This window comes from Megalopta genalis, chromosome 12 (assembly GCF_051020955.1).
Source record: "Megalopta genalis isolate 19385.01 chromosome 12, iyMegGena1_principal, whole genome shotgun sequence".
NCBI lineage: Eukaryota > Metazoa > Arthropoda > Insecta > Hymenoptera > Halictidae > Megalopta > Megalopta genalis.
Window position 1 is genome coordinate 10,045,918 of NC_135024.1, and position 12,853 is coordinate 10,058,770.

At 28.2% G+C, this 12,853-nt stretch overlaps 2 protein-coding genes across 7 annotated transcripts; one reads left to right on the plus strand and one right to left on the minus strand.

Moving 5' to 3' along the window:
- Positions 1–187: 187 nt before the first annotated feature.
- On the plus strand, positions 188–2,144 carry Uqcc1 (Ubiquinol-cytochrome c reductase complex assembly factor 1). Its single transcript, XM_033468116.2, has 6 exons — positions 188–358; positions 612–815; positions 1,282–1,354; positions 1,467–1,633; positions 1,720–1,914; positions 1,988–2,144. The coding sequence occupies exons 1-6, from the start codon at positions 326–328 to the stop codon at positions 2,069–2,071; spliced, it is 756 nt and encodes a 251-aa protein (XP_033324007.1). The 5' UTR covers positions 188–325; the 3' UTR covers positions 2,072–2,144.
- On the minus strand, positions 1,650–9,909 carry LOC117219177 (sphingomyelin phosphodiesterase). 6 transcript variants are annotated; one of them, XM_076525601.1, is made up of 10 exons: positions 9,305–9,909; positions 9,175–9,215; positions 8,902–9,102; positions 5,440–5,750; positions 4,972–5,355; positions 3,556–3,728; positions 3,264–3,464; positions 2,746–3,091; positions 2,456–2,646; positions 1,650–2,361 (listed from the first exon to the last, which is right to left on the minus strand). In XM_076525601.1, exons 3-10 carry the CDS (start codon positions 8,972–8,974, stop codon positions 2,208–2,210), a joined length of 1,833 nt encoding a protein of 610 aa, XP_076381716.1. In that variant the 5' UTR covers positions 8,975–9,102; positions 9,175–9,215; positions 9,305–9,909; the 3' UTR covers positions 1,650–2,207. The 6 variants fall into 6 exon arrangements, with proteins under 6 accessions (XP_076381716.1, XP_033324002.2, XP_033323999.2 ...); XM_033468111.2 differs by lacking the exon at positions 9,175–9,215 and having other exon boundaries at positions 8,902–9,065; positions 9,563–9,909; XM_033468108.2 differs by lacking the exon at positions 9,175–9,215 and having other exon boundaries at positions 9,563–9,909.
- Positions 9,910–12,853: the final 2,944 nt, after the last annotated feature.

A 12,853-nucleotide genomic window follows, 5' to 3' on the forward strand; every position in this document is an offset into this window, starting at 1 on the left:
ATGTATCATCATAGATAAGACATCTATATTGTATGCTGGACATACAACATAGATACTATTTTTGCACAGATGTGTCACTATATCAGTGTCACAGGATTAGCCACAGTTTATTGAGTCGTGGGCTGTATGTATGCACACGTAAATACCATGCATACACGATCTTCGATTTTACCGCCTCTCGTGTGAAACTTGAGAAACTGTGCAAACTTACATGTTGTATTTAATTCAGAAAAAGAAAGGTTATGATTTCCTATTCAGAAAGTAAATAAATTTGAAGACTTTAACAATTAATTGGATACCTTCATTTATTACACAAAATATAAAAATGTATTGTACACGAATGTTAACTCTTCGAAAGGTGTGATTAATTAAAATAAAAGTACTTTAATATAACCTAATGTATAATGTATAAACATTATACACTCCATTTCAATATCAGATATACTTAATGTTATAAAAGAATCATTAAATATGTATTAACTTTGTTTTCTAAGATAACTTGTAGTATAATTTAGTTAGTTTTTATTATTTTGTTATTGTTGCATTTTAATGATTTATAAATTATTTATTCATAGCAGCATGTGATACATATTCTGAAACTTTTTTTTCAGAAAGAATTACTTTCTTCCACAACAAGGTATATTATGGACCAGCAATGTATCATTACAACAAGTACAGATTTTTCAACGAGGCCTCAACTTTGTCAGTTTTCTAAAAATGTTAATGCAACTGCTACTTCTACAAATGAAACTGTGATACCAGAAGGACCCCAGGGACTTAAAAAGTTATTTATCAAAATGGGTTTCAACAAATATGTAAGTACATCTGATAATAATTACTACATTTAATGTGTAAGAGTTATATACATCAATATCTCTATCTTTTTATAATTTAATATTAGATTTAATATCTATCACAAGTAATGATGCAATCAAGAAAGCAAAGATTTTTTCTTAATAATGCTTTAAACTGACGTTTCTGCACTTGTTACAGTTAAAAATACATAAAAATGTGTTCTATACACTATATTCTGCCGAACGTGTTTTTGAAACTGAATAGAATTTTGCAGGAGATGTAATCTTTATTTTTTATGAAAAATACTATTTATATTATAAGATTTTATAAAATACTATTTATATGTATTACTGTACTGGATTATTTATATACACTACTAAAAATCAGTGTTTGCTTATTTAAAGACTCAATTTAGTTTTCATGTTTGTATCGCTATTTGTGACATATCTTACATATTTATGATTATTAGATTTGTACATGTTTTAGAGATTAATGTCATTAGGTTATGTCATGTATGGGAATATAGTTGACAAACTCAACTATTCAGCATTTTATGAAGGTATGACACATTAATAATATGAATAGTGTTTATCAATATTTCATTGAATTGAAATAATTTAATTAACTTGACAAATTCTAACTTTATTGTATTATTTTGTTCGATTTTTTAGTTTTTAAAATGCCAGACACATTCTTCTCTTGGTTTTTGGTCACAGAATTGCATGTTTGGATGTTAATGGTACGTTATATGGGTGAAGGAAAGGATGGTAAACTTGTTAGACATAATCTGGTAGAAGCCATGTGGAAAGATGTTGATGGTAGAATAAATAAACTTGGTGTAAGTAAATAATAAATCATGCGTTAGTTACATTTAATTGTGATCCAATTTTAGTATTGTATAATTCTTACAAATTTTTTTATCAGCACATTAGTTCAAAAATAAAAAAGAAGCAAGTGCTTCAACTATTAGCACAATTCAATACTGCTCTTCTTGATTATGACGAAGGACTTTTATCAGATGATAAAGTATTAGCTGGAGCAATTTGGAGAATATTTTTTTGTTCTGAGTGTAACAATCCAGAGCAGGTTGAACAAATTCTAATTTATGTGAGGAAACAGGTAACTGAATTTATTATAAGAATAAAAAAACGTACAAATAATTTTATGACTGATTAATTTTTCCTATGTTTAGATTAGCATATTAGATAAAATATCATCACAACAAATTCTTTGTAATTCAAAGTTCGAGTGGATTGATTTGAGAAGTGTAAGGTAGAGTTTAATATTTTTGTAAATAGACTTGTAAATATTACTTGAAACTCATATAATAAACATGTTTTATGATCAAATATCATATTTTGACTGTTTGAATTTATTTGAACTTGTTTGAATTTATTTGAACTTGTTTGAATTTATTTTTCTAGTGAAATGTCATAGTCATTTAAAGTATTACTGCAGAATTGATTTATATTTTCAGTGCTCACAATTGCCCGACACAGATGTTGTTTCTTACAATCTAGATTGCAATCTCTCTGCAATGAAGGCTTAGCTCGCTTGACAAAATTGCTACAACAAACAATGATTAAAAGTTTTACATTAATCGAATTATAGTTTAATATTACTTGAAGTAGTAATAATATGTTGCATAATTTTATCTTACACATAATACTTGTTGAGAAGTGTTTCATTATTTATTGCTACATGTAGCCAATTGTTTATTGATTCAGCTGACAGATCTGGAAGACCATACTCTGTTTTAAAGGAATATGATTTAAACCATGTTGGTCTTTTATGAATATCCTTATTTGCAGAATCAAGATCATACATCCAGTTCTGATAATCAGTCACTGCCTATAAGAATTATTTTAAATGTATTCCATTTTGAAACATTTGGTACTTCTTCTACTAGTATGTTATAAATTCTACTATCTTAAACATAAAGTGACTTACATAATTACTAGCATTTACATTATAAACTTTGTAATTTGGATTCAACTTCGAGTAAGTAGTTATACTACCACCATTCCAAGCAATGTTTTGTGGTAAAGGACTTGAATTGTAAATTATTGTCATTTCATCATTATGGGTATGCCCATTGAATTCTGCTTTAATTAAATGAGAAAATCTATTAATTATCTTTAGATATTCTCGTTCCCATGTTTTTAAACATGAGTTGCTATTAGCAGGAATATGAGACAAAATGTGTACAAATTCTTGATTTTTTTCTGCATTAAGAAGTGTATCTGAAAGCCATTGTAATTGATTGTCTGGATCCCTTGGGGTGTACCACAGCCACCTATAAGTAGAAAATATTTCGGTAAATTATGCAATTGTTTGGTATACTTTTTCATACTAAAACTATAATAAATAAAATACCTGAAGGAAAAACAAAATCTATCAATTACTGGAATAAAATGTTCATTGAACATTTACAAAATTAATTTAAAGAGATGAAATCTTTAACATACCAATTATAGCAGTAGCAAACATTGGAATTTAAAGCTATTATTCTGAATCCCTTTGTTGGAGAAACAGTATAATATCCTCCTTGTAGTATTGTAGAACGTGTCGATTCTGGTAACCAACCGTAACCAATCCATAAATCCGCTATTAATTTATACAACCAATTTGTGGTTATATTATTTAATGTTATGTTTTTTGGTGCAAATCTACAAAAACCGCAACATAATTAATGTGTTTTGTATAGAATAATAGATATTTCTATTGGATTATTCTAAATATATACATCAGTAAACTTACTGGTTCAAAGGATTTGGTTCATGATTTCCAAGTATTGGATATACTGGAACTTTTCCAAACATTTCATGAATTTTATTATAAATTTCTATAAGACTTTTTGTATTTCCTTCTCTTGAAGTTTCCCATACTCCATGATCTATCACATCGCCGGTAAAGTATACGTACTTTATATCCTGTAAATTATAACAGATTCCTTTGAACATTTAATTTATATTTTATAATATTTATCTCTTGATTAGAGTATGTATACTATTGTTGCGTTATTATATCATTCCACGCTTTGCTAATCATGTGCCGTCATTGTAGTTCGGCTTTTTTCTTCGATCATTTTGGTGGTTACACATGTTCATAAAAATATTTTTATTCTGAAAACTAATAGTGGGGCACTCTCTTTGTCTTTACTTTGTATGATCTTTATTTTAAATAGAAAAACGTACGACAAGAAAACTTTTTTAGAAAACCATTAATTTAGTATTCTGTCGATTTCTGATATGAATATTTTAATCTCAGCTCTAATTTATTGTATTCCTTTATCTACTTTATATCTTAATTGAAGAAATTTTCCTTGAACTTATTATTTCAATTTATTTCAATTTTGACCTATAATATATGAGAGGATTTTACTTAAAATTAATTTATGTAATCAAAATAACATCCACGATATTCTATACAATTTACATAGCTTCTGATATGACTTTATTTTATGGAATAAAAGTCGGGAATGTGAATAAATGAAAAATTTGTTGATTGTTTCTCAGTAGAATAAGTACAAGATTAATATTACGTAGAGTTTTTGATGCTTCACTCTTGTTTTCAATTCATATAAAAAATATTACACGAGTTTGGTTTCTTTCTTTCTATAAATTCATATCGTCCATTGCATAATGAATAGAAATTAACAATGTCTGGAAAACCGCGCTTCACTCCAAAAAAGTCTAATACATATATATATATTCAATCTGAACGTAATTTGACAAACTCTTCGCGAAATAAAAACTTGCAAGTACAGCCTGTTTTTATAAAAATTACAAAATTGTCATATTAGTATTTTATAATACAAAAATATTTGAGATCGACTAAATAATGTCCCATTCTGTCGTAATTTAATATACGCTGCATCGCGTTTCATTTTAAATGAAGTCCCTTACGACAACTATAACAAATTTGCCACGAAATAACTTTTTTACTCTTGCTTGTAATTATATTATATAGTACAGTAAAAAAAATATACGTAGAAGAAAAATGACTTGAAATAATGCAAATTTTTATTTCTATAATGTTAGCGATCATAATTTCTTATCCTATGCGGAGGATTGAATTTTTTTCATGAAAATCGCTGCAATGGAAGAATTATATTATTAAGCTTAATCTCAATTATATTAATATTCTCGGAAGTGACTGATGTCACTGGCTTACATGATGCGTATCTTTTATATGAGTTAAAGCGTCAACGATAGCGTTCCAGGGTGTGTCGCAGGAATCATAGTCTCCCCAATATCCAGCAACCGATGTTCCTGTATTTGTTTGGTTTTGTCCTTTCCGACAACAAAGTGGTTCTCCACATTGTGAATTACCGCCTGGCTCGTAATATGGGTCATAATGAAAGTCCGTAATTTGCAAAACTTTTAATTGTTCATTTGTCTCCTTCGGGACGAATGGTTTCACAGAACTGTTGCTGATACCAATGCTCCACTCATATTCAGGATTAGTTAGAGGACATGATTTAGACTCGAAGATAACACCACAAATTGTATCAGCTGTCAAATTTGGTTTCGAATCTATTATGTATATAATAGTAGGCTAGAAAAATTACGTTATAATCGTTAATAATTATGATAATATGTAAATGTATTTCAATGGTTGTTTCAATAAAAGGAGTACTACCATATTCAATTCGATAACTCCTTTACAAACTGGCTCTTTCTGTATATTCAGTGATACACACAGTTTGATTACACTATCCTTTATTTTTTCTTCTGACATTCCCTTTCTTCGGAAATCCATAAATGTTTTCACTATTGCTCGACATATTGTACAAATAGCGTTGTCTGGTCCTGCGTTGTAACTTCGCCAATTATTATTTTGTATCTCTGTCGGGATTCTCAAGTATTGTATCATTTGCTTAAACGCCACTGTTTCCTGGTCCGTTAGTGCCCAAAGTCCAATTTCGTTAGAAAATGAAGTTACACTTACATCTGTGTGTTAACAAAGCGAAATGCACATTTCGTATAACTGCTTCTAATAAATCATATCGAGAATTAAATAATTCATTACGTATCATATCATTCAATGGTACAAATTAGTTTATACAGCATCACAGATAAATTGCATTGTTTAATTTAACGGTAATGGTTGTCTTACTGTTGGCGAAAATTTCAAAATTAACGTTGACTCAAAGAAAATCTGAATAAAAAAGTCGAAATTTCACGTTTGTTTGCTACCTACAAAATGGCAGGATTTAATGTCTATGTATACATATATACATACAATGTATATTGTATTTCCCGCGATTGCACACGTTGTTACACAATATCAAAAAGCGCTCATTATTATGGAATGAATTTTATTAAGTATCTAGCTAAGGAATTGAAAGAATCGTTTTCTTCTATGATAACGTTATTATCATTGATGATCTGATCGCTCAAATATCTTCAAATTAGTATTATCATCTACTATGATTTTTAAAACTATTAAATCATTTTAAGAGCCCAACTTGAGAGTTCGTTAAAACTCACAGAGTCACCTTAAATGTCCTCTTTACCAGATTATCAACTAAACTAACATGGAATTCAGATTATACATAGATTTACGTACATATATGTATAAATTCAAACATTGATCACAGTGTTGGTAAAGTAAAGTAACTAATTACCGTGCATTGAACAATTAAATTTTAAATGTCTCAGAAATTATTTCGTTATCACGAAAGAATGGAAATTGGAATATATTTATCTAAAGTCACATAATTATTAAAAAATATGCATGAAGAATGACAACAGGATTCTTAAGCATGCGTGCAAGTTAACTTCTAAAACAATAATAATATCCCAAATGGGAAATACCAATACAATTGTATTACTAATTTGAAAAATACGACAGACAAGTTTCGTTCTTTACTCTGAAAATATAATTTTTGTGTGTGTGTGTTGGCACATATGTTAGCATACTGGGTTTCGAGATGTTACGTGTAATTATAGAACAGCCAAAGTTACGAAACAGTTCAAATAAATCTCACCTGGCAAAAAAGGGAGTATGTATCGATAACAGCCTGAATTGTGTACTCAAGTGCTGCAAGTAAAATTTCTGACGGCCAGACTAAAAAAAACATCTCTAATCTCTGTGTACACATACATAAGGTCATACATATCGCCATAAAAAGACGATGAATTTTAATTTCAGATATACCATTATTGTATAATTGTTGCTTATTTATTCAATTATTTTTATTTCGGAATCTACAGGCGTATATATGATTCTTTAATCTTAAATGTAGGAATTCGAAATGTAAACAAGACACTCGACGCGAGACGTCGTTTTAGACAAGCTTTATTGCCTGTTTCCAAATTGCTTTTAACACTTTGATAGCCGCGCCGAAAACCTCAATTATTTCATAAAATCGAAGTATTTTATTCAATTAAATAAAAATTGCGAAGAAAAGTTGCACATGACATCAATTACCTTTCTAACATTCTTACCATTCGCGGATCTTAATAAAATTAACCACATTAAAATTATTATTAAAATTAAACCACACACGGCTGACATGGCAGCATTTGGTTGCATTCGACATATTGCATTTACATAAATCAATAAAATGAGAAAATGTTCTTTTATTACATAATACCATAGTAGAATTTTTATCTTTTTATACTTTTCTTCTGCTCTCATTATGTTAAGAGATAATGGTCCATTCGCATACACGAGCAGACACACTGCAAATTTAAATCTTGTGGAAAGAAGATTACTACACGAATCCAACACATCCTTGTAGAATATTACATTATCATGGCTGCATTTTTTTATATTATTTGTAAATAGATAATAAAGCAATTAAAACTCCATTGTGCGTATCTTGAGTAATTATAACATGAGATTTCAGTATACAATTGTAACCACTCAACTACTTTGTAATTCATCGTGGCGATAATTGGATCGAACAACTTTTACACGATTATAGTGTATTAATCGATTTCTTATTAGTTAGAGTTTATATTTTTTCGTAATGCAGGTGGCAAATAGTATTTGAAGTGTCAGTAATACGTATCAAAACAATCGTTAAATCAAGACAGCTGGACAAACAGAATTTGCTCAAATGAGAAAAAAAGGAAATTGCAATATGCATATTGTAGTATGTAATATATTACATAATATAGTTATGTAATATTACTTATTTACAATTTTCGTATAAAGATGGTGTTACGAAAATAAAAAATAGATTCTAAATAAAATGATACCTATTATGCCATTGCAGGACGTATTTACATAATAATGTATGCCTAAAGAGAGTCAATTGAGATTGCATTTAATCTTCACTATCTTCGATCTTAACAAGTCTTTTTAAATGGTTACAATTGATTTCTTAAAATAGACATTCAAATTATACAGATCAATATGTACTTTTACATATCTCTTTATATCTTAAAATCTTTGACAAATATGAAGACTTTATTGACATAAAGATTCAGTAACTCCTGAACTGTGTAAGATTTTTTTAAATTTGTATTATGCAATTTTGTATACATATACATATCAATACGCGGTCGTATGTACGAATAAATCAAAATAATGTATGAATAATTCAAAATCAAAAAATGATCGAACATTTGAAAAAAAAATCAAAAATAAGGTAATATCTTCTATTGAAATTCTTTACATTTTCACACGTTAGAATTTATAATGAACTTATCATTACATAGATAATTACATATATAGAAATGTTAAACTAGTTAAATGTAATAAAAGTTAAGCTACTAAATTGAACTACAAATCAACAGTGTTGTGTGAATAACACTATTGCTTGACTGACTAACTATTTCTTACACATTTTTCAAAATTAATTATACAAATCCAGCAATTATTCCTACTAGCTTCCAAAACAATGCATCATGTTTTAAAGAAAAATAATTTGCATTTTTATGAACAAAAAGAAATCATATATTAATTTCTAACATTCTATAAGTTTTTAAAAACATTCGTACATTAGCTGAGACGAATGAATATCCATGTATTTAAAGTACATTAAAATACGTCATCTAAGAAGCTAATTAAATAGGTATACAGAATATAGTTAAGAAGTAATTAAAGAAAAAAGTTTTTAAGAAGTTGAAAATTGTTTAATGTATTCACCATTTATATACTGGATGGAGGAACTGTTGACGGCTACGAAGAGCACAAAAAGTATTAATTTTGTTAACCACATCTTTAGTTCACTTTACGGTTACACCGCGATCTCTGCAGCAGCCCAGGTTGTTCTGTCGACTTCTTATTACTTTATCTTGACTAAACGGTTACTGATAACATTCAAGATTGATATCTCAATGGATGTATCTATTGTCAAACATTTCAATTAATATAAGAACTTTTTTTAAGAAAGCAACTTTAGATAGCAATCACACATACATATACATATATAATCGCGATTATACCAGGAAAAATATCAACTGCAAAATAAATATTTTAACTTTTTAATAAGAAAGAAAGTAATTTCTTTTTAATACTATTTTTACCAAAGCGATCAAAAGACACGTACCAACACGGGTTCGAAAGGCGCCTACTAAAATTTGATTTAACACAGTTTTTAACAAACGGGATGCAATACATCCACTAAAATGATATAACACTATTTTATCTGAAGGCATTGAAAAACGACTTTTAATGTTTTAATTTAAAATTATTTCCTAAGTTCAATCACTTTTCTCTATTGACTTCTTAACTTTTGCTATTGACTATTTTAATTTGATAAAAATATTGATTCGATCGATTTAATGTATCAACATGTCGTGTATACCTTTTGTGAAAACACAATTATACTATGAAAATTTTGGTTGTACATATTTTCGTCGTGAGAAAATGTATGCTAATAAAAAATGTAATTAATAAATATGAACATATTCTTAATCGCAACAAAATTCGAAGGCAGATAGTATCTGTTGTAAAAATTAAATGCTCATTTCTGTTGTTCGTTGAACATGTACCGTCATATTATTTTGTATAATCTCTAGTAGTCTTTTTGATATAAAATGCAATTTTTTAATTATTTTTCGTTTTAAGCACTTTCACTTCACTGGCGGACACATTTCTACTTCCTCAATGCAAAAATTGCTTTCCTCTCTAGAGTATACCTTGTCAACTAGTATTCTTGTCAATAACCTTCTATGTATATTATTTCTTTTTTGGCTTCTAATGAGCTCCTACTATCTTTAATGTATCCAAACGACCTTGTCACGTTGAAGAATAAAATATCCATATTTTAATAGTCATTTCTTGACGAGACGACGAATATTACATAAGTCATATTCATTTTTATGCGAATAAAGTTTAGAATTGTTTTTGCGTTATGCCATCACTTCTAGAATAATACCGCCGTTACGTATTTGTTGCTTTCCTAAATGTAAGCATTATTTAAATTTTGCTTAAATCGCAGCAATAATTAAGTAATAAGCAAAATATTTCTCAGCATCGAAAATTTTAATGAAATAATATTATTATCATTATAACTTTTTTCGTTAGAAAAAATAACTTCCTTCCATTCTTTTCTGTCAGTGCTCCTGTCGCCGAAAAAATATTTTACTAAATTTTTATGTTGATTGATTTTTAACTTCTTTTCTTACAGTATTTCTTACAAATAAAGTACAGTGATGTGCATAATTATAGACTCAAAGTATTTTTATTTTCTGTTATTTTCAATATAAAAATATACAAATATGACGTTTTGTTAAGTTTTTGTTTAAATACCACTAAGAATGTAAAAGTTACTTTGAGTCTATATTTATCATTAATAATTTGAATGTTACAGGATACATAGTTGTTTCTATCTAATTTTTCAGTTGAAGTTTTGTTCTCGAAAATTAACTACTATTTTGAAAATAACGATTTTATTATTTCTTTGTTTTACACCAAAAGAAATCTAATATGAAATTCATGATCATTTCATAATATGAAATTCATCAAATTCACTTCAATGTAATATGTGATATAAAACCATAGAGTTCGAGAATTTTATCGAAAAAGTAACAAGTAGTTGATTTAGATCTATCGTGGTTAATAGATAGTATTATCATCTATCTTCTTCTAACTTCGTAATTGTTAGACATATTAATTACAAGATAAAAATCATTTACAAATATTAATTTCCACATCAAAAATATGATTTAGTATACGAGAGAAAGAGATTCTGCTTATAAAAAATAATTAATATCATTTTACACGTTTAGTAGTTTATGGTATCGTTGCAAAGTGTATGTTCCGCGTAAATATATATCTCGAATCTTTTTACTATGTCGCAAACTGATCTTTTGATTATGAAACATTAAGACTGATATCCTCAGATAGTTAAACGCTCGATCAAACGATGCACAGATACAGAATTAACAATTTCAAAAGAACGTTAACAGCTCGATCTGAGTCATGAGATAAACGAAAAGTACAAATAAAACTTCATAAATCAGTGTTGACAGTTATTGTTGTCAATTATTAATTCCGAATTTGTGCTGTTGCTTAAAAGTTTTACAATCGTCTTAAATCTCTAAGCCCGCCAACGTAATAGGTAAAGATAGCGCCCACAATGGTTAATGTTCGCGATTCCTCCACCGCTCTCACTACCTGAGAAATTTATTTTTAGAGAAATGTAAAAATTTTCATTTCTCCCAAAAGGAATTTTTTGAGCTTTAATCGTGAAAGTTACATAAACGTTTCTTGCAAACAAAAATTCTACAAATTCTTCAAAAAACAACAGTATACTTTTTTAAGCATGTTCAGACAATCTTTGAAACGAATGAGACTTCGGTAACGTTGTCCAGATAATTTTCTTATTCTCAGTTTATTTAGAAAAATGATTAAAGATAAACATTAATTTCACCACGTGTGTGATGGATGATCATTTCATCCATGCGGAAATCTTCTGGAAAAGTTACAATGCGGGTTTCGTTATCAATTGAGGAATTAAAATAGTTTCGCAAAAGATCAGGTGTCGATAACAATCATCAATGATAACGATCGCTTCCTATTCTTTAGAACGCTTGCTGCTACGTTCTGTTGCAGTATTTACTGCAAGATAAAACTGCTTACTTCAGTTGTTATTAGAATATACATATTTTTAGCATACTTTTAGCATATTTTAGCATTTTATAAACGATGAAGCGATCATTGTGAAATTATTTTATTTCCTCAATCGATAACGAAATTTGCTGATACGGCAGCCGAGAAGATACATTTTTTACACTTACAAACAATGCCAACAATATCATTTGACACTCGAATAGCGGATCTTTTTGATAAGAATATAATTGAGTGTACTTAAAAGTATGCTTAAATTATTTATAATTTTATTTATTCATTTCTGTCAACATATTTTGTAAGGTATTACTTCTAGATACGTTAATTTTCCTATAGACCTTTATGAAATATATGTGAAAATTTAAATTAACTGTCAAAAATTTAATATTCAAATAACAATTTTTTTTTTAAAGCCTGTGTCTAAACGAGCCCGCGTCCGTTGTCCGGATGCTAATACTAAACCTACCAAGCCAGTCAAAATGACCGGTTTCACATTTTTTTGTTCTAAAGTTGTTAAAATGTCAAAGATTCTTTCATAGAAAATAATTCAACAATTTTTTAAATCCAAGTATACATTATAGTAAAACTGGCGAAGGCTCTAAATGAATGCAGTCTTTTCGTTATTATAAAGCAATTCGAATTAGTTACTTAAGAGTTCATATAAAAAATTTTAATACATATCGTATTATAAGGATAATCTCTCTTAATTATAGTATTAAGTAAAATAAAAGTTATATATGTATTCGAAATTACAACTAGCTATGTTGTACGATAATTAATCAGTGTCCAATTAAATATATTACAAAGAAACATAACATGTTGTTACACTCTTCATTTTCCCAATAAAGATCACTGAATGCGATCCAGTGTTTCTAAATACTGTTTTATTTAAGATGCAAAAAATACATATTTGTTTAAAAGTATTAAAATAAAAACTGATAAAATTTCTGTGTTGGCATTTTTTGAAAAGTTTCATAAAAGCCTTTGCAAATCATTCAGTACAATCATCTTTTGTCTAAATAAG